General features: G+C 39.1%; 2 protein-coding genes across 2 annotated transcripts in view; one reads left to right on the top strand and one right to left on the bottom strand.

The window, feature by feature from the left end:
• Positions 1 to 1,643: 1,643 nt before the first annotated feature.
• On the bottom strand, positions 1,644 to 6,561 carry vip (vasoactive intestinal peptide). Its single transcript, XM_030106870.1, has 6 exons — positions 6,413 to 6,561; positions 5,224 to 5,328; positions 4,711 to 4,815; positions 3,222 to 3,347; positions 2,364 to 2,475; positions 1,644 to 1,721 (listed from the first exon to the last, which is right to left on the bottom strand). Coding segments are annotated over exons 1-6 (459 nt in total). The 5' UTR covers positions 6,415 to 6,561; the 3' UTR covers positions 1,644 to 1,712.
• A 13,086-nt stretch (positions 6,562 to 19,647) lies between these two features.
• The window catches only part of anapc1 (anaphase promoting complex subunit 1), a 53,582-nt gene continuing 50,380 nt past the window's right edge, over positions 19,648 to 22,849 (top strand). The window contains exons 1-7 of the mRNA XM_030106410.1: positions 19,648 to 19,809; positions 20,918 to 21,157; positions 21,437 to 21,604; positions 21,868 to 21,910; positions 22,009 to 22,106; positions 22,537 to 22,619; positions 22,703 to 22,776. Coding sequence (XP_029962270.1) covers positions 20,942 to 21,157; positions 21,437 to 21,604; positions 21,868 to 21,910; positions 22,009 to 22,106; positions 22,537 to 22,619; positions 22,703 to 22,776 — 682 coding nt within the window. The 5' untranslated portion in view covers positions 19,648 to 19,809; positions 20,918 to 20,941. The remainder of the gene's footprint in view (positions 19,810 to 20,917; positions 21,158 to 21,436; positions 21,605 to 21,867; positions 21,911 to 22,008; positions 22,107 to 22,536; positions 22,620 to 22,702; positions 22,777 to 22,849) is intronic.

Below are 22,849 nucleotides of genomic sequence, written 5' to 3'. Positions count from 1 at the left end.
GATTAAAGTTTAATCTTTAAATAGGCAAGAAGAGCCAGTTTGAATGTGAATCTGCAAACAATCAGACAGACAAAACGACTCAGCGTTGAAAAATAAACCAACATCTTTTATTTGGTGAGTGGTGTACATCACTATATGCACTAAAGGCAGGTCTATGCACAGTTATAACTTCTTTGCTCTACATATTGAATAGTATAAAGTGATTATATGCATCTATGTCCCTCCAAAACGTGTTCATCCTCTCCACCATGATTCTTATTTGGTGATGACCAAAAAAACAAGGGTGACGTTTCTAAAACAATCCCATCTGCCCTCAGATCATGGAGTCTGGGAAGAAAAAAGGCAGTTTTATTTGAATTTACTGAAATGGTGTGTCCCTGTGCAAACCTGTTGACTCAAGACAAAATCAAATGATGCTCTGCCGATACTGAGCCGATCATGGAAAATGGGGGAAAATTATAAAGTTGTTCTGTGATTTGTGAGCTAATTCGAACAATTTTACTGTAATATCTGAGGAGATTTTGGGTTCAGCAAGAAAAACTATATAAATCCTCAAAAACTAAAGTCAGATATTTAAGTGGTGAATCAGATGCAGTGTAAGTGTTGTGCCACTGAGTTGCAAATGAGTAAAATACATTGATGTCAAATTAAACGACTGAAACTCAGCGAGACTTAGATTTTGCTGACTTGACCACGAGGTTTAGTCAAACGAACGGCACATTTGATTAAAGAATCATTTGTAATCTAATAAAAACATGTCATTCTATGATATGAATTTTTAAAGCAAGCAAATTGGGAATTTTGTCTTTGATTAAATCTTTAACTATGGCAAATACTAGTTTGAGAGCACACTTTGAAGTAAAACTATCTAAGTACTTCTTGAATTAGTGTCTAATTACTAATTATTTGAAGTTCCAGATTGCATGATGAAATATTCGTGTTTGGCTGCACTGAAGAACTTAAGATTTTTTTTCAAAAAAGAAGAAGACATTGTGGACTTTCTGTTTGTCATTAAACTATATTTCCAGGACTCTGATAATAACAGTGCATCAATTTATGGAGCTAAGTGGTGGATAGCAAATGACCAAAAGACTGTTCATGTAATATAAAAGTGTGTATACATGCGTTTAAATGCTTGAAGAATTTAAAAACAGTATTGAAAGATTTAGTTGCTGTCAGTCGTTGATTTTGATTCTACTTAAATCTGCAAAAAACTATAAGTAACGGGTTCTCACATAAGTGAAAGGAACTTCTTATTTCTGCAGTTAACCTTTCTCCGCTAAAGAAAACAGAAAACAATGGTGAACAGTCGAACGGTCAACAGGTGACAATTTTGCTCAAATTTAATCCAAAAACATCTTTTTTAGGGAAACTGATTTTAATAAAAGTTAATGAAACAACAGAGATCGATCGTTCATGTTTACTGTCGTAAATACTGATCAACAAACCTGCTGGACTCACATGCTGCTCATGGAGTCTGTACTGAGAAGCATTGTGTAAATACAGAGAATATAAACAGTGTAAACTGGTGAAGTCTGGACGGAGAGACGGATGGCCACATCGGAGAACACACCATCGTCGGTCGACCTTCGAATGTCCTTTGGATTAATACTGTGTAGTTGCTGTTGTTCTTTTTTTTTTTTTTTTTTTCTTTTGAAATGGGTGATCTGATGAGGATGACTTGAGGTATTCACTCGTGCACAGGCCGCTCCTCAAAGAGGCTGCAGGGAACAAACGCAGGACGGGACGTGGACAGAGAAGAAGAGGGTTAATGACAGAGAAGATGTAGAAACACTGATGTGATCGAATGTTCAGAGCGGGGTTTGCCAAAACGATCACAACAACAGTGTCAAACATGTTTTAGTAGTGCAGAGTATTAAGTGATGCAAATATCTATATTTCCGTAAAATCACACTCAGCCCATTAGTGGTCTGACGGGCCGGATTGGAGCCTCTTGCAGGCCAGTTTTGGCCCACAGACCTGATGTTTGACACCTCTTGTGTACAGATTCCCTTCTTCTATTTCGATCATAAATCAGACGCTTCCTATAATACCAACGTTTTGTCATTTATAGATTAGCAATAATGGTAAGGAAGCATCACATCATGTCAAAGTTTTATGAAAGCTTATGTGTGAAAACGCTCCTGAATTGATTTGTAAATGTTACATTTTTGTATATCAAACTTTTGTTTTTGATGTATCTGATATAACAACTCAATATCAATAAACACTTTCTACAGACGAAGGTTAAGTGGAGGCGATTCCAGCTTATTATGAGGAGGGAGAACATGCAAACGTACGCCAATGAAGCACCTGAGAATTTCAGGTGGTGTGTGTGTGTGTGTGTGTGTGTGTCTGCCCACCAGTTGAAAGTTGTTGAGGAGATGGTCTACGTTGATGTCGTCATAGCTCTCCTGGAAGGTGTTAGGTTCGTCCCGGGATTCCTCAGGGTCGCTGCTTCCAGGATCTTCGAGGCTGTGTGTGTGTGTGTGTGTGTGTGTGTGTGTGTGTGTGTGTGTGTGTGTGTGTGCGTTTGCAGAAGAATTCATTTGTATGAATTATTTAGTTCGGTAAAAACGTCATTTCTGCAAATATAACTGAACATCAGGTGAATGAATGTGTTGCACATTTTTGCAAAACTGAACTTATTCCGGACACATTGAGTAATCAAGTATTTTAAAGATCGTGCTGAGTACATTTTACATGTTCAGCCAAACAGAAACCTTTGCAGTTTTTTGGCTTTATTTGACCAAATTTCATGAATTTAATGGTGTTTGACAGCTTTTAAAAAGTCTATGTAGCTTCGTTATGTTTATTTACTTTTGGAAACCTGCAACACAACTGTAACCATTTATGAACACAGTATATTTGATTTTACTTTTTCTTTAAAAATCTGTTCACAACAAGACGAAGCCCCTTAATTAAAAAAATTAATTTAAGTTGACAACAACCCTTCTGTCCACAATTAATCTAAATTTATTCCACTTAATGTGCAATATGATGTGCACATTGGTTTAGGTTTGGCAGTAATATCGTTGATAAATCTTGTTCTTTTACCACACCCGCCTGAAGGTGTTTAGATCTTGATTGTCTTGTTTATGGCCTATTATCTCAGTTTGTTACCAAAGCATGTGATCTGTGTGACGTCTGGTGAACTTGGTCACTTTTTCTCGCAGTTACTGTCCTACACAGCCAGTCTGACGGTGAACACTCATCCCTACCTTCTCTTTCCTGTTAGGACTGAGTTGAGGTACTTCTTGACAGCCATCTGTTTGCGGAAGCGGCTGTAGTTGTCTGTGAAGATGGCGTCTGAGTGGCGTTTCACTGGCTCCTCCATCAGTTCGTCACTGTGGAGAAGAAACACCATCAGAGTGACACGAGGAGGTGCAGCTCAGGCTGTCGTTCGTGGAAACGCCTCATTGTGTGTGTGTGTGTGTGTGTGCATGTGTGTATGTGTGTGCGTGTGTGTGCGTGTGACTTCCCTCTGGCTGTATGGCAAAAGTGTGACAAAGCGGTAATGGCATAAATTAACCTTTAAAATCTTTAACCAATTACAAAATGCATCATCAAGTCGGTCAAGTCTTTATTCATTGTAAATGTCAGCGGGGCTGAAATAGTAACATGATGAATCTGAGCATATTTGGAGGAGACATCAAAGTTATGAAATGAGGTTTTGATAGAGATCTAAAAAAAAGCCTCCTAATATGCGGGAATTTTAAATACATATAGAAAAAAGGTAATTTTTCCATCTCCAAGTAATGCCTGTCATATGATTTTTATACCGAATAACATGTTGGAAAGCATCAAACTGACCAAAATAAGAAACAATTTAGAATGCATAGCTTATGACGCTATGAGTTTTGCATTAAATGAGCGTATATGTGATTTACTGGACTCATTGGTCATGTGTTGACATCAGCATATTCTCACTTGTACAAGAGAAGAGGATGTGAAAATATGGCCGCTTGCTTAGTTAAAGGTTAATGGTTAAAAATGGAAAAGCAGTGATGCCACTTCTTTTTATTTTGCATACACTTGTCTGCACATCTAGGTAGGGAGATAATGCATTTTTGAGGCAATAGCCTCATCATTTGGTCTAAGTTTTCTTTTCAATTTCTCTGTCATTTCTTTTTAAATGAAATGTAGAGTCAAAAAACTGTTGATTTTTAAATGTCTCAGTGTTAACATAGTATAGCAGCCCTGTATTTCTGTTTCTTGGACTTATACTTAATGGAATACATTATATTCAATAGGAAAAATGCTTCTGTCATCATGACTTTTTTCAACATATACAGTTTTACTTTGAACACATTAGAAGATAAAAAGAAAATTATAATTTACGCCATGTAATGTACTTGGATATTTTGAAGGTCTTTCTCACAGCCTGAATTGACATTTCATCATAAAGACTCCTGCGTTCTGCCCACAAATGTCTGCAGTTAAAGTTTCACACATTTTCCCTGTAGGTTATCTGAGAAAAGCGCTTTGAACGTGAATATTTTATAGCTACAGATCCATTAAATGCAAGCCTACTATTGTTCATACAAATACATTAAAAAGAATTACAACTAGGAGTTTTGAAAAACTTAATCATTTTTTTGACGGATGTATTTTAAGGAACAGTTGTGTTTGATGACATTCGTTTCCATGTGGCCATGTCTTGACTCCGTGAGCTCAGAGGTGCGTCTTTAGGGCGCGCTGCGCTCCTACCTGACCCGCTTTCCGATCAGGGACTCCAGGTACCTCCGCGCTGATAGCTGTCCCAGAAGTTTGCTGTATCCGCTGGTGAACAGACCGTCTGCGTGTCTCGTCGGTCTGCATGACGCCACACGAGAGTAACAGTAAATATCTAACAGAAAACATCGAGCTGAATTGAAATAACGCACCGCATTAAGCGCGCCATGTCCATTTGGGCTGAAGACGCAGAGGGCAGCACGACTATTTTGTTGTTTTTTTTTTTGTATTTCAACAGACTTGTGATATAATACGCATAGAATTCTCAAAAATTATCAAATATTTTATTCTTATTGCTTATCTAATTTCCTATTGTAGCTCACCATGTGGGTACAGCATAAGGAATTGTCCCGATAATATTTGAAATTCTCTATTCCATCATTGCAAAGCTAAGTTACAGGTATATGACATGGAAGAGAAGCATCACAGCACAGAAATGATATTTGTTTCTTTCAGGTTTTGATGTAAATAGCGAGGTTGAGCTCTCACCTCATAGATGTGTATGGCAGACTCAGAGTCCGGGAGTACAACACACTGCACAGGGCTATTAGGAGAAGCAGGTGGGGACCCGTCCTTTGTAACATCGCTTTACACCTGAAGATGGAAATGAGGAGCGGTTACAGAATGAGAGAAAAGACGATATCGGGTTTTCTTCTGCCTATATTTATGCGCATCATTCCATGCTATAGGTGGACGAGAGCGATAAATAAACCCAATGAAAAACTGATTTGAAGGTGACTTCGAACAGCTCGAAGCTGAGATCCCCGCAGAATCCTGTGCGTAATTACGCACAGAGCGGGATAAACTCAGCGCCCCTGCTGGCATCACAAACCCCGAACTAAATTGTATGTGTTCATACAAACCAGCAAAGACACCTTTGTCTAAAACGAGTTGATAAAATGCTCATTCAGACTCATATTCAGACAACTTAACTGATGAATGAAAATGGATCTGCTTGCAGCTTACCCAGTCTGTGCGCACATCGAAATGCGCAGGCAATAGTGAGGTGGTCAACGTCAAAGATGCCTCGCATATTAAGAAGACATATTAGAGAATCCTAATCTTACATGTATAAAACGAAATGTAATGATCAGCTACAAACTCTTTAGTAGCCCCAAAGTAGAATTAAAGAAAAACCAAATACAATGTTCGCTTAATTTCAGAACATAATCCGTTATCGTGCTTCTTTTTTTCAAAACCGCCTGTCAGATCATGGGTAGTGGTTATATAAAACAACAGAATATTTTTGAGCAGTATAAGATTTCCTAAGCAGAAAGAGAAACAGCCTCATCCAATGCGTAATTGCGCATGGCGCGTTCAGTAGGAGAAGCGTTCTACACCGAGTTGAGGCTGCAACTTATTTTGCCTTCAAGTGCATTTTTAACTATTTTTTGCTTAAACTTTTCGAGACCGACTTTCAACATGCATCCATGTCGTCAATCGGCGGTGCGTAACCACTGAACTGTGGCTGGATGCGTGTCATTTATTCCACACATACAAACGTGCATTTCTGTTGCAACAAGTAATAAAGTAAATTGTCGAACCGTTGAAGAAACCACAGCCCCTGATTGTTAGGAGAAACTTGGCTAAAAAGCACACAGAATCATCTGCAGACCCCAAACAGCTCAACACTCAAATAAACCCTGCGATGAATGTCTGTGTGAGAAGAGAATCTTACATGTGCTTTGGAGGAAGTTGTCTGCCTTGCTTTTCTTCTTCTTCTTCTCTCTGCTGCGCTGTCCAAGGTCCTGATGTGGAGCTGCCTCTGCTTCTGTATGTCCACACCGCTGCTCTGTTGTTTCCAAACTCTGTTTTTCTTTCTGTCCGCCTCCAGCTGCTCTCCCGTTTTATACACCTGGACGTTCCTCGTGAAGCAGGAGGAGACGCGGGACTCATCAGAGCTCGAGACGTCAGCGGGCCACTGCTTCCGTCATCATCCGCGCTCATGATCGGAACCAAAGAGGCCAAGACTGGAATCATCTGTATTCACTTTGGCTTTTTCTTTCTTTCTTTCTTTCTTTTTCTCTCAGTAGTTTATCCTGGGATAACCAACTTAGATTTTGAGTCATTGGATGATTTTCTCCAGTCCTCGGAAATCTTCATGAGTTAAAAAACAAGTCAACACATGTTTTTTAAATCTTTATATTGGTTGTAACAAGACAGTGGTGGTGGTGGTGGAGCGATTATTACTGAGACACATGCAGTGCATAAGATTTCACCTGTTTCCTCCCATAATTCAACAAATTCTGCATTACATTATTTGGTCACTGAAAGATAGTAGTTTGTGTGTCTCCCTGCAACGTTGAGCTTAACAAGGTTGTTTGAAAGACAAATGAAAGTTCAAGAGAAGTGTATTGACTTAACATTTAAAGTCATATGTGGTGAATTTGCTGCCAAAATAACTCTTGAATTGGGAAGAATCATGCTGATGGAGCAAGTTGCAGTGATTTGTTATCTCTGTGAAAACAAAGCGCTGACTTTACACTTATTTATGGAGTGTTAAAAATGTGATGCAGCTCCACAGTGACAATTTTTAAAGTGGATATTTTTATTCATCCTGTTAATACTTGGCTGCCACCTTGATGTACTGATGGCTTTAAAGCATTGCTATCATACTGTATTTGATGATGATGATGATGATGACGATGATGATGATGGACAACAGTCATTGTAACTTGTACCTTTGACATGGTTATTTATTTGGAGGATGGTTCCACTACTGGAATTCGAAGGTTAGCCGACACCCCACCAGGGAAGGATTATTTCAATATTTGAAACAGAAAAATATCACCTGAATGGCACATTAACCAAATAATAAAACACTGTCATGAATTACTCCTTTAAAAAAAAAAAAAAGTTAATCACCTGAGGCTCTAGATGCAGACCCAAGCTCACGGTGGATTCAATGTTTAATATCACTGGCTGTTCATTTGGTTTAAGTTATGAGTGATGTGAGGAAAATGTGGTTTGGTTGTGCTTATAAAGCACACTGTAGATATTTAATGGCTTGTTTTAGATTTCCATGCGATGTATTTGATCCAGTTTTAAGCCGAAACATTTCCCTTTTCGCTTCCCACAATGCCCTCCTCTGACACAAATACTTAATTCCACAACAATGTTGTCAAAATCCCACCAGTGCTATTTATACCTTATTCCTTCAGTACCACAAAGTGAGCTCTTAGCACAAGGATCTTGCAGATTACCACCTTAAATAAATCCACAAAGACGTTTTATGGGCAGTCTGCAAAGATTCTGATGCTTTTTTCTATTTTAGGTTGTGTTCAGGGTTTTTCTGCACAAAAGAAGAGCACACAGGACCGAGGAGTCTCTGCAGCCTCCCACAATATCCACAGTGAGCCTGCAGGAAGCAGCTGGCACCTCATCCATCCATCCATCCATCCATCCAAGCAAACATTTTCTAGCACATTTCTATCAGAAGATGAATATTTTTAAGTCTCAAAAGGCATTTTTGTTTTCATGTTTTACTTAGTTTTCTCTTTTTTCTGAATGTTCAGTTTGTCTGTATTTTTTTTTTTAATAGCAGCGACTTTGCTATTTCCTCTAAATCTATTTAATCAACATTCTAATTTTGGCTGAAAATCTTTTTCAGAACATGTAATATTTACATCACATTGTGTTTTTTAATCTACAACAATATCACTTATTCTTCATATTGACATGTGGAACGACAAAGAATGGAGAATATTTTTTTTATATACTTTCAGAATAAGAATGACAATGACAATGGGTACAACGTCCATCTACTGTCCTTTCTAGTGACCACAGTAGTTCCTAAAAAGAAGTTTGATATTTGAAGACATGGAACTAAACTAGGCAAGAAGATTCCAGTTGCATTTAGAATGTATGAATGGATGAGCTCAGATCACACCAGGGCCACAGGGTAGTGTAGTGGTTTGAAAAAAGAAAAGAAAAGAAAAAGGAATCAGTGTTTTCAGGTCACGATCAGATCTGGAAGTCGATCCATTGACGCACAGGAAGCCAGTGCAGAGATTGCAGAATCGTGATTTGACAGAAATCCTTTAAATCTTGCAAATACATGAATTTGAGCAAAGACATCATTATACGATGGACAGACATCATGTAGAAGTAAACCGAGATAATGAAATCATACAACATGAACTGGACTGGGGAGGAGAACGCGAGAAAGAAGATCTCGGCCATCAGCAACAAAGATGTAATAGTAATAGAAGGGACAGTTTTTAACTTGTCGATCCTTCTTCCAGGAGCACAAAATAATCTAAAACTACTCAAAAAAAGAATTTAGAACACATTTAGAACATTGGTCTTTTTCCACTTACTGCTCGCACAGCGTGGAACTCTGCTTTTGACATGTTGGATATGTTTTCATCTTTACTGAGGAATCTGAGAAAGATATACCGTATTCCTGCTTGCATTCGTTGTCGTGCGCCTGACGATGACCATAAATTTCATTTAGCTGTGCCTCATATCAGCGGCGTCTCTGGCTTTCCCCAGGTCTTTATAACTCCTCTCAGTCAGCAGATGATGCCCTCATCCCTCCTCTCCTCCTCCCCTCTTCTTGTCCTCCTTCTTCTCAGCCATGATGGCACTATGTGAACCTTAATGTGATCAGTCCAGGGAAAAAGTGGATTAGGCAGAAGTCCATGGGAGAAGGAGCTGATCTAATTGACAGCAGTGATTGGAGACAGATCCTTGCAGGAAGAGGAAGCTGATGGAGGAAACATCAGCATTATTATGTTGATGTTGATGGAATGTAGAGGAAGAAAACGTTCCTATAGACGAGGAACAGGCCGCCTCACCTCTGTGTGCATGATGGCACAGATTGCCGTTACTACCAGAGGGAGAAGGATTCATTACGTAATTAGAATTACAGATGCTGGAATAAAAAAAGATGAAAAAGTAGCAACTCGACCTCTCTAGTTCCATACATTAAAAAAGAAAACACAGTTTTTAAAATGCACTCCAGTATGTAAGCAAAAGATTTGTTTAGGTGTTTTGAAACACAATTCCTTTGTTAAAGCATCTCAAACCTTTTTTTTGTTTTGTTTTTTCTGGTGGTGATGGATCATATGCACATACATGTGTACACACATACGCACACGTACAGTATTCTAGCCACTGTATAGTGTGAATGCAGCATTTGTAAAGGCGCGGATCACAATTACAAACAGAATATATTTATACCAACATATAACTCTATAGACTTTGTTGACTTTATATGAAACACTATGAATACTATTAAAATGGTTTCAGAAATATATATATGAACCAGAAACAGAAAGCTCCGGGGCCAAATGCTGCCCAGTTTCATCTTGAGTGAGCTGAACTGGTAAAATAGTGCTATAATAACCCGTAAATGTTAAATGAAAGTTTGTCTTTCTTGTAGTGCAGATGATGTAAATGTCTTTATTTTCACAAAATCAAACAGTTGCTGCTGAAAATGACTGCAGTCTCAGCATGAAGTCAATTTTAATGAATCCTTCTGGTGTAAAATACAATCAAACATCAAAAATAACTTTAATAGCTGTTGCATTATGCATGTTTTTACAAACTTACCCTGAAAAACAAGCCTGCGAGGCTAGTATGATAGCAGCCATGTAGCTATAGCGTTAATGGTAGTGCCATACATTTTCCCGTTCACGGGGGTGTTATGAAGTTTTGAAACTTCAGTCAAGCTCTTTGAACCTCTAAGAAAATACTGAAAGTACTTTTCTAATCATTGTCATGCTGTTTTTCTTCTATGTTGTGTTTTTTTTTCATCAAGGTCCCATCCAAGATTATTTATTTCATCTGTCAATATAATTCCTCAAGCGTTCCTTGTTTTTGTGCTTTTTTATATGTTGTTGTTTTTAAAGACTTTGATGTGAATGTTTCCTGAATTTTGAGAATCAGCCTGATTTTAGCCACTGATCCACCAGTGAAGTGTATTTCATGCACACACACACACACACACACACACACACACACACACACAAACAACCAGTTGTGATGATTACCATGCAAACTGTTGTACTCTATTGGGAGTAACTCGGTGTTCTGTCATTCAGCCTCCCTTTAGCATCTGAACTGAGCGAAGGGATCAAACTAAAAACATTTTTTTATTGGAAGGTCATCAACTGATCCCCAGTCAGGCACAGTAAGGGCAAAAAACCCAAAATGAACTCTAACAGACTCATATTCGACTCTGATTTGAGCCTTTTTGTATAGAATCTGCAAGGTCTCGTCTCTGCTTGTGCTTTCTGTAATCAAACCCCCTGCGTCACAGCTCTCCCACCAGCCGGGGAGATGAGGGGAATCCCCCGGCTTGCTGAGTGCCTCCTCTCCACCACTTTATCCAATTAGCCAACAACGGAGTGACGGCTCTGATGGCAGATTACAGCTGGCAGCCTGACGGGGCTCGCTGGGGTCTCTTTGGGTGCTCCAGCTCATCTCTTTCTCTCTGACAGGTGCTCAAATGGAAAAAAAAGGTACTGAGATTGGATGGAGATAGATGGAGATCTAAAGGAGGAGCAAGGGAGACTTCATGAAGAGAAAAATAGACAGAAAGAGAAAGATGAAGGGAGGTGAAAGTTAAAAAAAAGTTGCACAGACTGAAAATGAAGTGAAATATGGTACAGACAGTTCAAATGACAGTCCAGGGCTATAGTAATAAATTATTCACATCAGTAACATTTACAATAAAAAAAAAAAAAAATCTAGATTTCTACATGGGAGGGAACAAGGACAAAACACTTTAAAATTGAATAAAACAGAAAACGTCAAGGCCATCAAAGAAAACCATGTCGGCTTTTGGAGGTTTTCATTTGGAAGCTTGTTGAAGTTTCCAGGTACAGTTTGTTCCAAACATTAAAACTAAAAGCATCTTCTGCATGATTGATTCCGACTTTTGAACAGAGAGCAGGTTTGATCCAGGTGGCTCCTGACAGAAAGAGACATTTTGAGATGGACTGGATCTAAACCATGTGTTTGGTTTGTAGACATATAAGATATCTGTTATTATTAGTCAATGGATGATAATATGTTTTTTTTCTTTTTTTGACTGTTTTACAGTGATATAACAAGTCAGACTCAGAGTCCATGATCACTCTAAGATTTCTGGCTTCTGTTTAACTTCACATGGAAGTATTGGAGCATTGTATTTGTATTGAAGTATTGGAGTTTCCTTGGGAAACTGATGTAAATCTATGTCTAGTATGGACATGTTTGGTCCCTAAAGTAATTATTTTGATCACCTACAGATCATCAACTGAGATCTGTATCAAAATGCAGTGATCGGTTAACGAATTGAGTTCTCTGAATCTTTAACATATCATTAAAATCAGTCACTCAGGAGATTTTGGCCACTGACAGATAAAGTTGAATAAGCCAGATTATCAGTTTATCATGGCATCTGTTTGTTGGGAGGGGTACATTAGAGAAAACTTTTGGCTGAAAGTGGACATGTGAGGAAAAATGAGCAAGCATAAGAATTTGAGTCAGTTTGATAAGGACCAAACTGACCCAAACTGTCTCATAATTGGGTCAAAGGGAGGAAATGTAGTTACCCGAGGACAAAAAATGTGCTCAAACACTAATTCACAACTTACAGGACAACTTACAAAGCCTGTAATGTTATGGCTGACCGCTGGAGCAGGAACCGTCAGATAGAGAACTCTTCATCTCTGTACGGTGAGCCGTCGCACCAGCGATACTTCTGTGAGGATGACATTACGCAGACAACAGACAGCAGGCCTTCACACTCATCAGAACTGTCGTCACAGGTGCCAGCGTCAAACTGATTTCCGTGTCCCATGTGGGAAAACTGTTTTCTTCCAGCCTTGACGTGGGCCTACGTGGGTTCGGTGATAGATTGCCGTCCACAACCAGAGGAGAATAATCTGATAAATTAAAGCTCAACTCCCCAGACGGTTGGACCAGGTTCACTGCAGCAGGACGCAGACTGCATTCAGACACACAGTATTCCTGCACTACCGGATGAAATTTGGGAAATGAGCAGTATTAGCGCTGTAATGCAATTTACACATTTGCAACAAAGGTCCTAACTTCATCCTCCGATAACAGCTGTTTATCTGAATGGTTTATCTGGCGTGCATTTCCTTTTTTCAAAAACAAACAAACAAAAAAAAAAACACTTTTAAACTATAACAACACTGAAAAAACTGAGATTCATGCACATTTAATATTTTCTGTTTATATGTTTTTTCCACCTTTTTTTGAAGTTTTGATCTCTTAAATTTTTCTCTCTTCCTTTGTGTGTTTATCGGTGTTCTGTCAGTCAGTACTCAAATGATACAGCATTAAAAGTGATGGAATTATTAGTTACTACAACAATAAAAGAACATTCACAGCTTCTGCTCAGTGGAACTTTTCACTGGAGCTTTTTAGCCTCATGATACCATTTTTTTCAATATGATGCATGGAAAAAAAAATGGAAAATGAAAAGACATACTGACTTGAATGAGAAAGAGTCCAATGAGAAAGAGTTGGTATTGTACAAGCAACACATGTCAGTCTGTGTCCACTGAATAAGAAAACCACTCATCTAATCCAGCATACACCTGGTGTGTTGCTTGGTTTGGTTTTGTGACCATTGTGAACATGTGACCTGAATGTTCTTGGTGGAGTCTCATTACTCGACTAAAACCTCTCTGAACTGCTGCTGAAGCGGCAAGTACTGCACTGACAGCACACATCTGTTGTATTTGAGCCAGAGCCCTGGACATCGAAGTATTTGCTAATCTATGTAATGCTATGTAATGTCCTGGCCTGAGCTGTGCTTCTTGTGAAGCTTATGGACAGCCTTGTGGACATTTGAGTTACCTGATAGATCCACATCAGTGCTCCCTAACTGTGTTGCATCTCCAACATTCTCCATTATGTTCCCCAATTCCCAGATCAAAGGGTCTCAAAATACACAAAATAAGTGTCAGGGTCTGTATGTTTTGGAAAGTGCTGTTCCGGTGGGTGAACTGATGTTTTAGCAATAGCAAGAGAGATCTTCCTCCCATCCTTCATGTCATCGTTCACAACTAACGGGAAAGAGTGAGCAAAACAGGAGAGACGTTCACCGGTTGACCAGGGTAACTCTGATCTCATGGCCTCCCACAAGTGTTCATTATCTAAATTCTCTCCCTCACTCTCACGGTCATCACGATGCTGCTGTGGCATCTGAACCTTGAAGGGTCATTTAATATTGACAGCAGTGTCGGTTACGATGCAGCTTATTTTCTGACGAACACCACATTCTACCATTATCGCTTCGATGGCTCAGGCAATTTGCTCTCCAGTGTGTCTTCCCGTAACACGCCTGCAGCGCAGCAGGTCGGACTGAAGCGCCGAGGAATACTTTGATTTGGAACACACACGGGTGGTTACTCTGGGAGAGGAGGGTAGCCTGCGATCAGACCGGAGGTCAGCTGTTAGTGAGAACAGACCACTGTGTGTCCAGCTCCTCCAGAATCATTTTTAACCTTGTTCACCAACACAGGGATTCGTTTCTCGGAATTTATTTGTCTGGAGATCAGTGTGTATCTATTGTCCAAAACTTTAAAGAAGTTTCTAAAATGCAGTTGTCCACTGTTGTCAGAGGGAAACAGACAATTATGAAATCCATGACCGTGGATTCATGAATGGCTTGTTGCCTTGAGGAAAGCAGACTGTTGATTTGCAGTGTGTGGATGAAGGGCGTCGTATTGTCTGCGAGACGCCTGTCTCCTGCCCTGCCTTCTAATCAGGGGGAAGAAATCCTGGAAGTTCCTGGTGATAAAAACATCAATCACACCAAAAAGGCAGTAGTTTTCATAAGACGGACAGAAAACAAAAAAGTATAAAAAGGATTGTGTATAGATTTATGTAAAATAACCATAAACTAATTTCAACATTGTATGGATTGAAGAGAATAAAACAGCACTGAAGATACTAACATCTCCAAATTTTGACACAGATTTTTTTTTTTAAATGGCCATGAGATTTTTTTTTTTTTGTGGTCAACATTGACCCTAGTAGCTCAAGACATGCAAAATGTAAAAGCTTCTTGCAGTCTCAGTGTATTTGTGTTTCACTTTCACAGCAGTAATCCTAACCTGAGTTCAATGCTGATTTTCAAAACAAACGTCTTTGTTCAAATGCGGTATCGTCAAACCTGGCATTTGGCTCAACGCGTTAAATTCAATAAACATGCAACTTATTGACCTTTTTCAAATGCGTTGGTTGTATACCTATTAAAGAACATGGCATTTAGTTTTACCGCACATATCTCCAAATAATTTTTTGCAAAGACTTACATCAATGATAGCTCTAAAAGAGACTGGCCTCCAATTCATGCTCCACACACAACCATGTCAACACAGTAAAGCAAGTTTGAGCAGCATTTAGCATTGATTTTAACACATTTTTCCATGTATTTGTATTTTGCACAGCAAATAAACCTTTTGGTTTTGCCACACCTTGTCGTCTCTGTGTCAGATGGGCCTTCGTCAGATCTCTGGTCCCTGGGGGTCTCTGAATGCAGCCCTTGGTTTTGGTGAAGGGCCTCCTGTACAGTTCAATTAGTGCACCAGAGCTCTTTCATTGGAGCCTAACTGAACTAAATACATAAATACGTTTGGCCTGGATTCAGCCCCATGGCAGACATTACGTAGAGCAATGCTATCTCCAGACTTTAATTGGTGCAAGACACACTTATGCACACTCACATTTCCATCACTGGCTTTCATTAACCAGCAAAACTGCACCCACAATGCACCACAGTCTTCCTCTCATGGGGACCAATCAGATTACAAAGCTTTGACTGGAAACCACACTAATATGATCTATCTATCTATCTATCTATCTATCTATCTATCTATCTATCTATCTATCTGTCTATACAGATAATTTTAGAGTCATTTTCCCTCTCGGCTTGCATCACCTGAGAGCTCTTTGCAGAAGGAGAAAGGTAATATCGTCTAACCGCACTAATTTCTTTTTCACTGCAGGCATTTTAAGTCCTCAAACAGGTGAAAGTGATATTGTCAGGTAATAGCTGCATCTCAAGCAGGAGGCGCTTGGCTAATGTGCACGCTGGGTCACCTAAACACCTGAACGAGTCAGAATCATCTCCAAAGTGACGACCTGCAAACTGAAATGACACGTCAAAATGTGGCTATCCATGTGATTCTCTTCAGGAACCACATGATTTCTTTTTATTGTTATAAACTGTGGAAAGTGTGTGGCCAAATTAAAGTTTTGTTTTTTTAAACAGCAACAGATTGTGTGTCTTAAAGGCACTGGTGTGGACACTGTGGTAAGACAGAGATCAGTGAAGCCTTATCTGCCATCCATCTATTCAATCATATTCTACAATGCATTATTCCAGGCAAGGGTAGCAGAGGGCTGAAGTCGATTCCAGCCACCGCTGGGAATGTTTGGAATGTTTTGAAGTAAATTAGTAAACTCTTATTTAAAGGTGTTTTAGTTTCCTCTCTTTTACAGGAAATTATTGAAATGTACATTGTAGATTTGATTCATTTTTGCACTGGATGTAGGTTCCTTCTGCAATTGGTATCTGAACTTGGGCCTCTAACACTCACTTGTCACATTATTTTTCTCTTTATCTTATCTTATCTTATCTTATCTTATCTTATCTTATCTTATCTTATCTTACTCATTTCCATACCTATATTCCCTCTTTTGAAATACCTTCAATTTTCTGTCACTGTGATGCACAAATTAAAGCTTGAATACATAATTTACATGTTTTAAAACAGAAGAATAACACTTACATTGATTTATTTGCAATAACTATATAAGGACTGATTGCATTCAAGACATTCTTTTGCATCTTTAAAGAACAAAAGATTGGATCAAACATAACAGTCCAACAAACCAACTCAACACCTCTGTGATGTAGTGTCAAGCTAACCTGGAAATGATCAACTTCACACAGATTGCTGAATCATACGAAACATTTGGAAGCTGTATTTTTCATCCAGCAGCGCCTGAATGAGACGCGTTTGTGAAGCAGAGCCGAACTCACCAATCTCGAGAGATTCTTCCTTCACTGTTCACCTGGAGAATTTAGGTAATTTCTCTCAAATGATGAGCCCTGTTGCCTAAGTGCGGCTCTGTCATGGTCCCTCCCCGGTCAGCTTCAGCACGAGTGCGTCACCGCAGACATTTGTTGATCACGGATGCTTCAGCAGCTCTGCAGTAATGAAATCTGAGCATCTGTCATGGCAGGATGACCTCACCGCAAACAGCCAACATGCTGCAGCTAAATGAGGTGTAATGAGGTGTCTGTCTTGCTTTTGTAAGTTTGCTGGTGAGTTATACAACTGAAAGTCCCTGTCTTCATGAGCAGGCATCAAAAAATATGAATTTTACCCAATGCATTTAGAAAAATGTTCAATATTGTCATTTCATATTGCAGATTTACAAATGCCGTCATGGGGAACTTCGTTTTTCTAAAGAAGCAGAGTAGTTGGATTGCTTTTATTACTTAAACACAACATAAAAGTCAATTATCTGGACATTACAATCCAATCAGGATTAACAGACATGTTCTATTCATGAATTCTGATAAAATACCTGTGGGAGAAGGGAGGTTGCACCGCTTTACTGGTCACACAATCACATTCCTGCCTACAGGAATTTTTTACTGAACTGCATGTTTTTTGGGGCTGTGGGAAGAAAATTGGATAAGAGCTGCAGAAAACCCATGTGCAGGAGCAACATGCCGGCTAAACACAGAAATGACCAGTGAGTGATGATCATGCACAGACCCAGATCCATTGGTTTAATCTCGATGAGAAAACTATAATGATGGCAAATATCTTTCTACTCTTGAACAGTTACGTGTTGACTATGGCTCAGATATTATTGTCTTACAGCAAGTTTGTAGATTAGATCCCATAAGTCAAGCTGTCCTTATGTCAACATGTCCTTGAGAAAGACGCCAAACCCTAAATTGCTCCAAATGGGTGGATTCAAGACATTGCATGGCAGTCATCAGTGTATGTGTTTCTGTGTGATTGGGTGACCGATTAACAGCGTAGAGTGCTTTGGACACTGCTGAAGATTGTTTGCAAAGACTCTTTAATCACCACATTCTCTTGAAACTAAGAGATGTAAATCAGATGGAAAAGCAAAAGGAGCATATGTCACTTAGATTTAGGTTTAATTGTTGAAATTCAAGTGCAAAATAAAATATTATAAAGTCAGATTACTACAAACAAACTTTGTTTCTTAAACTAATCTGTCTTTCACCTTAATAGTTCCCAATTTCATTTCATAGATAAGGTAGTTTCTCACTTTATTTCTCTCTTTCCTGACATGCTTGCCACCCAGGGAGCTGCACTCATATTGTCTGGGAGACTTAACTCAGTCAGATCTTACTTTGTTGTTCTGCAACATCCATCAGATCACACAGACTCCCAATTTCCTGCGCAATATAATCTCTTTGCCTTATGTTGAATTTCATTGCTTTAATGCAAACAGAGATGCGCATGTGAGTATACAGTCTGTCAATTTGTTTTTTTTTTGGGGGGGGGTGGAGGTTATTGCATTTAATAATTGTAAGAATAAACAAGTGAATATAGTGTTAATAAAGAAATTAGTTAAACTGAAAACATGTAAAATAGCCTTTTGTAAGATTTTTTTTTTTTATCTAAGGCCTGGAAAAGAATTGAAAATGGTATGACTTCTGGCAGATGCAAGTAATTATTTGCTACTTCCCCTTATAAATATCAGCTTATTTATTCTTAATTGGAGTGACGGTCTCTTTCCTACATCGATTATCGTCCCTCACATTTACCATCACAGTGACCCGGACTAGGAGAAAGTGGTTAAACAGCATGGATGGATAGATGGATTGATGGAGGGATATTTTAACATGTAATTAAGTATCTATGATAAGATAGGCTTGTTATCTTTACTCAGAACACAGCTTTCATATAGTGATAAATGCAGAGTGTCTGAAGCTGACTTTGTCTCCTGCCTATAAAGGTTTACAGGTGATTCTTAAATCTCAGTGATGGTATAAAAAGACAAATTTTCAAGCTCATAAATAGATAAAACAGATTTTAAAAAGTATGAAACTGGATGACAGGAAAACCAAAGCTTTCTGGCACATTGTATTATGCAGGTTATACTTATATAAGTGAAAGTGTACTTACATACTCTTCATTTGGAAAGCTACACACACGCATGCACGCACACATGCACACACGCACACTCATAATTAAATGATGAATTTTCCTCTAATTTTGCAAAAATATTCTACGAAACAACACTAAAAGTAGGGGTGTCAAACACAAGGTCCGTGAGCCAAAACCAGGCCACGCAGCTTCAAATCAGTCTACTAAACCACAGAGAAAAACGTAAAAGAAAACATTGATTTTTTAATAAACATATAATTCTTAAGCATAGCAGACACACACACACAACACTGACAACCTGAACTATTAGTGAAGCGAACATGAAAGACGAGTCAAACTAGTCTTCTGCTGTTCTGTCAATTTTGAGTTTGTAAAAATACGCATAAAGCAACAGCTACAAAAATGTTTCATTGTATTTTGCACAAGAATTTCCTTTGATGATACTGTGGTAATTTTTGGTAGTAACTGTTTGGTTTTTGTGTGTGTGTGTGTGTGTGTGTGTGTAGCTACGCTGCTCTTTTGTTTACATGTGAAAGCATGAAAATGACAGTTAAACATTGATATATGCTGCGCCACAACAAAGAGAAACTTTCACAAAATGAACCACTTTGAGAGAAATAAACCTCAACCCTCGCTTCTTTTTTATCTGTTGGATTTATGATGGAGCTGAGGAAGGAAAAAACTTTTGCTCTCGGGACTGAAGCAGCCAATCACCGCCGAGCTCCCCCTCTCCTCGCCTCTGATTGGCTGATTCGTGGATACAGAGCCTGTCGGGATAGCAAAGATGTCCGCGCTCGTTTGAAAGTCTGCCGTAGCCAGCTCCTCCGATTGTCACCCTGTCTGAAGTGCTTTTATGTCGACAGGTCCGTGCTCAAGCAATACTCACAGAGAGGAAATACAAGGACTCCGCGACAAGAGCCAGATTATTCCTTATTATCAGGTTAGTGGCGGAATGTCTTCCTGCTAACTCAGAGCTAGCTGCGGGTAGCTCTAGCTAGCGTGCTAATGGAGTCACAATAACTGCATTTATCACACCATTACAAGAGAATAATTCATATTTCGGCACTGAATTGCAGCTTTGAGTATTTCAATGTGGTCATTTTGATAACAAGCATCATTTTGCAGTCTGCCAATTATTGGTATTGATGTAGTTCTGATGTAAAAACTTTTGGTTAGCTCGCGGCTCTGCTGTCAGCGTTAACAGAATCATAAAGGTGATCAAACCTAATATTTATACATCATTTATTTCACTGTCTCAAGGCCTCCTACAATAACTTGGAATTTTGTCATGGATTTGGTACAGATACTACCTTCAAAAGCCAGTAAACGTCAACAACAATAAACAACCACTTAGTTCTTACATAATCTTGTTTGGAGTGGAAGTTTGTTCTATTTCGTAGAAAGTAGGTCTATGGTATTTATGCGTATTTGCAGTTGAAGTTGCGATTTCTGGTTGTGTGTCAGGCAAACCAAAGGTTTCCTGCCTCAAAATTGACAGCAAGATTTGTATGTGCCTTTATCTAAAGTGTAAAACAAACAGCCACATTAGAACAAAGGAAGAGGGGAACATACACTTTTACATTTTAATATTTTAACCCATATCTGGCTCAGTGTATGTTGTGGATTGAGTTTTCTTTTAGAGAATGAGAAAGAAGCGCTGTCTCCCTTACTGCTCCACCAAAACGGTCCCATTGTACTACACAGCTGAGCTGATGGAAATGAAACCAAATATTGGAAGCTGTGAGAATGTCAGGTGCTTTGGGGTGATGGTCACAATATACCAATTGTGCTTTATAAATCCATTATTTGTGCAGCGCAGTCGGTAGATCATTTAAACTGCCCAACTTAAATTGCCCAAAAACCGCTTTACATGAACGCACCCTTATGGACTTGAAAAATCAAGACTTGATTGCACCTGTTCTAGTGACATATCACTCTGACATCCTTGTTGCACTTACCTGTATGTCAAATTGGTCAGAACATGCGGACAAATGTTTATTGTCTATTTGTTAATTCTTTTGGGTATTCCTTGTTGCTTTTCCTCACAGAAATAATGCTGATATCTGGAACTCATGTCGGAAGTCGTGTATGAAGAGACAGCCACGATGATCGCAGCAGGGGAATTGCAGTCGTTTGTCCCATTTGGCCGTGAGCACTGCAGGAACCATCCAAATGCCTTCAACCTGCAGCTCAGGGAGCTCCAGCCTGCATCTGAGCTGTGGTCATCAGACGGTGCCGCTGGCCTGGTGGGGTCCCTGCAGGAAGTCAGTCTGCAGGAGAGGGAGAAGGTGCGAGTACAGGAACTGATATTGCACCAGCAAATGGCAGTTCTGTTAGAAGAATGCTGAAAAAGTTATTGATGTTAGAATAATTCAAAGCATGACTGCACTCAGGGAGGAAAGTAAGTTTAGTTGATATAAGTTAAATCCATAATTCTGCATTTGGGAAAGTAATCACATTTCGGTAATATTGCACATTTTGTTTTGTCTAAATAATAAATACACAATGCAATTAATTGCATTTTCAGTGTTTTATTTGTATGAATCCAATAATGTTCTGATTGACAGGAATGCTGGCAGCTCAGGAAGGGCTGCATGGGAGTCAAGGAGGAGGAGGAGGTGGACTTTGAAGACGAGCTTTACACAGCAGGAAATGTGGTTGTTTGGAGCAAGGGCAGTCGTTTGCAAGCCTCGAGTGTGTATAAGGCCTTCACTGTCGACAGCCCAGTACAGCAGGTGTGTTACTGAGAATTGTTTCCAGACTATAGTCAGTCTCTTCTTCTGTCTGATTGAAGAATGAATGATTTTTGTCAGGAATTTGTTCATTTTAATTGAATTAGAGTGTCAAGTACACATTTTATATTGTCCTTATTTTTTGTGACGATAAAGTGATTTGAGGTGAGATGTAGTTTTTGCAATAGATTTGTTGAATTTATTAGCGCTGGGTACATTGTTCTTCCTCTTCAAATTGATACAGTGTTGTGGTGCTTTTTTTTCAGGCCTTGTGGTGTAACTTCACTATCCCTGACAATGACAAAGACGGTATGTCATCATTGAACATCTTTTCATATTAATTCTGTTGTTGCTGTTGTCGTGGTATCGAATTTGGTCTGAAAATGTGTTTGAATGTTCATTTGCAGAGGAAGACGTGGAGCACACAGTGTGTATTGTCCAGAGTAACTGCATCAACATTCACTCTGTAACGGGAAAGGATTTCCTCTCACCACTGCCCTTCCAGGTGAGATGAATGTTAATGAACACCATTATTTCCACAGGAAGCTGCAGCTGAATTAAACATATAGTTGGTTTCTAAACAGCCCGATAATTCACAACAGATCATCACTTTGTTTTTTAGATAATATATTTTCCAAGTTATTCATTTTCTTTTATGAAATACTGAATTTTATTATGTTTGAGCATTAGTCAGATCAGTGATGTTCTGAGGGAATGGACCATTGTTTGACCAACCAGAATAATGACAACATATTGAAATAAGTAGTCTCTAAAATCTCTATATCAGTCTGTTTTATTATGAGCTTCTGCCTTTGTGTTTACCGTGAACACTCTTCTCTTGATTGACCATAAGCTTTCTTTTCAAATGCTGCCTTCAGTGTGACACTGTCACTGTTGGAATGAAATGTCTTTCTGTCCTATCGTCTCCTCTCAAGGTCTCAAAAGCCTGGGCGACCAAATTTGGACTTTTGTTGGAAAGGAAAAACACAATGACGGATGCACACCTGGGTGTCCCCGGGTACTGGCTTACATTGCACAAATTTAAATCTGTGAGCAAAATATGTTCAGAATAACTGTAACACATTTTTTTTTAATCTACAGGGAGCCTCTGCCCACAGTCTTCAGCATGCTGCATCCTCTAGATGAGATTGCACCTGTAGTGTGTAAACATACAGGTATGGGGCACACACACTATACCTCTGTCTCTTTTTTTAAATGATATTATTTCACCTAAATATGTCCTTATTT

Source organism: Salarias fasciatus, chromosome 13 (assembly GCF_902148845.1).
Source record: "Salarias fasciatus chromosome 13, fSalaFa1.1, whole genome shotgun sequence".
Taxonomy (NCBI): domain Eukaryota; kingdom Metazoa; phylum Chordata; class Actinopteri; order Blenniiformes; family Blenniidae; genus Salarias; species Salarias fasciatus.
This window is presented reverse-complemented; position numbering and strand designations above follow the sequence as displayed.